General features: G+C 66.3%; 1 protein-coding gene across 1 annotated transcript; it reads right to left on the reverse strand.

Moving 5' to 3' along the window:
- Positions 1-71: 71 nt before the first annotated feature.
- On the reverse strand, positions 72-1,885 carry LOC113942296 (tudor and KH domain-containing protein-like; the record flags this gene model as incomplete). Its single annotated transcript, XM_027633426.1, has 3 exons — positions 72-273; positions 1,703-1,775; positions 1,848-1,885. Coding segments are annotated over 3 exons (313 nt in total), but the record flags the coding sequence as incomplete, so codon positions are not given.
- Positions 1,886-1,941: the final 56 nt, after the last annotated feature.

Consider the following 1,941-nt stretch of genomic DNA (forward strand, 5'->3'; position numbering starts at 1 on the left):
TCAGGGTGTATCCCACAGGATCAGGGGTGTATCCCATAGGATCAGGGGGTGCCGGGGGGGTCAGTAGGTACCGATGATCCTGCCCACGGCCCTGCCGGGCACTCGCAGCTCCTCGGCCACGGGGGCACATTGGGCCACGAGGCTCAGCACGGCCGCCTTGGCCCGGCACGCGCAGGCCGGGGACCCCCAGATCTGCACCAGGGCCCCCTCCTCGGGGTCCTCCCCCTCCTCAGCCTCCCGCACCGCGATCTCCGCACCCGTCTCCCGCCGCAGCTGCCGGGAAAACGGGGGGGAAACGGGAAAAAGGGTGTCCCCAGTGCTCCCAGGGTGTCCCACACTGGGAAAAGGGTGTCCCAGTGCTCCCAGTGCTCCCAGGGTGTCCCACACTGGGAAAAGGGTGTCCCAGGGCTCCCAGTGCCCCCCTCCAGCCCCAGGGTGGTGTCCCAGTGCTCCCAGTGCCCCCAGGGTGGCCCACACCGGGAAAAGGGTGTCCCAGTGCTCCCAGTACTGCCCTCCAGCACCAGGGGGGTGTCCCAGTGCTCCCAGTACCCCCAGGGTGTCCCACACCGGGAAAAGGGGTGTCCCAGTGCTCCCAGTACCCCCCTCCAGCCCCAGGGGGGTGTCCCAGTGCTCCCAGTACCCCCAGGATGTCCCCACTGCTCCCAGGGTGTCCCACACCAGGAAAAGGGTGTCCCAGTGCTCCCAGTGCCCCCAGGGTGTCTCCCACACCAGTAAAAGGGTGTCCCCAGTGCCCCCAGTACTGCCCTCCAGCCCCAGGGTGTCCCACACCAGGAAAAGGGGTGTCCCCAGTGCTCCCAGTGCCCCCAGGGTGTCCCACACGGGGAAAAGGGGTGTCCCAGTGCTCCCAGGGTGTCCCACACCAGGAAAAGGGGTGTCCCAGTGCTCCCAGTACCCCCCTCCAGCCCCAGGGGGGTGTCCCAGTGCTCCCAGTACCCCCAGGATGTCCCAAGTGCTCCCAGGGTGTCCCACACCGGGAAAAAGGGGTGTCCCAGTGCTCCCAGGGTGTCCCACACCAGTAAAAGGGTGTCCCAGTGCTCCCAGTACCCTCCTCCAGCCCCAGGGGGGTGTCCCAGTGCTCCCAGGGTGTCCCACACCAGTAAAAGGGTGTCCCCAGTGCCCCCAGTACCCCCCTCCAGCCCCAGGGTGTCCCACACCAGGAAAAGGGGTGTCCCAGTGCTCCCAGGGTGTCCCACACTGGGAAAAGGGGTGTCCCCAGTGCTCCCAGTAACCCCCTCCAGCCCCAGGGGGGTGTCCCAGTGCTCCCAGTACTGCCCTCCAGCCCCAGGGTGGTGTCTCCAGTGCTCCCACTGCTCCCAGGGTGTCCCACAGCAGGAAAAGGGTGTCCCAGTGCTCCCAGTGCCCCCAGGGTGTCCCACACCGGGAAAAGGGGTGTTCCCAGTGCCCCCAGTACCCCCCTCCAGCCCCAGGGGGGTGTCCCAGTGCTCCCAGTACTGCCCTCCAGCCCTAAGGTGCCCCACACCAGGAAAAGGGTGTCCCAGTGCTCCCAGTACCCCCCTCCAGCCCCAGGGGGGTGTCCCACATCAGGAAAAGGGGTGTCCCAGTGCTCCCAGTACCCCCCCAGCCTCAGAGTGGTGTCCCAGTGCTCCCAGTACCCCCAGGGTGTCCCACACCAGGAAAAGGGGTGTCCCAGTGCTCCCAGTATCCCCAGTATCACACCCACCTGGTTGATGGTGGTCCCACACCGGGATCTGGGGTGTCCCAGTGCTCCCAGTGCTCCCAGTGCTCCCAGTATCACACCCACCTGGTTGATGCTGGTCCCACACCGGGATCTGGGGTGTCCCAGTGCTCCCAGTATCCCCAGTATCCCCAGTATCACACCCACCTGGTTGATGGTGGTCCCACACTGGGATTTGGGGTGTCCCAGTGCTCCCAGTGCTCCCAGTATCCCCAGTATCACAC

This window comes from Corapipo altera, unplaced genomic scaffold (assembly GCF_003945725.1).
Source record: "Corapipo altera isolate COAL_440 unplaced genomic scaffold, ASM394572v1 58944, whole genome shotgun sequence".
Taxonomy (NCBI): domain Eukaryota; kingdom Metazoa; phylum Chordata; class Aves; order Passeriformes; family Pipridae; genus Corapipo; species Corapipo altera.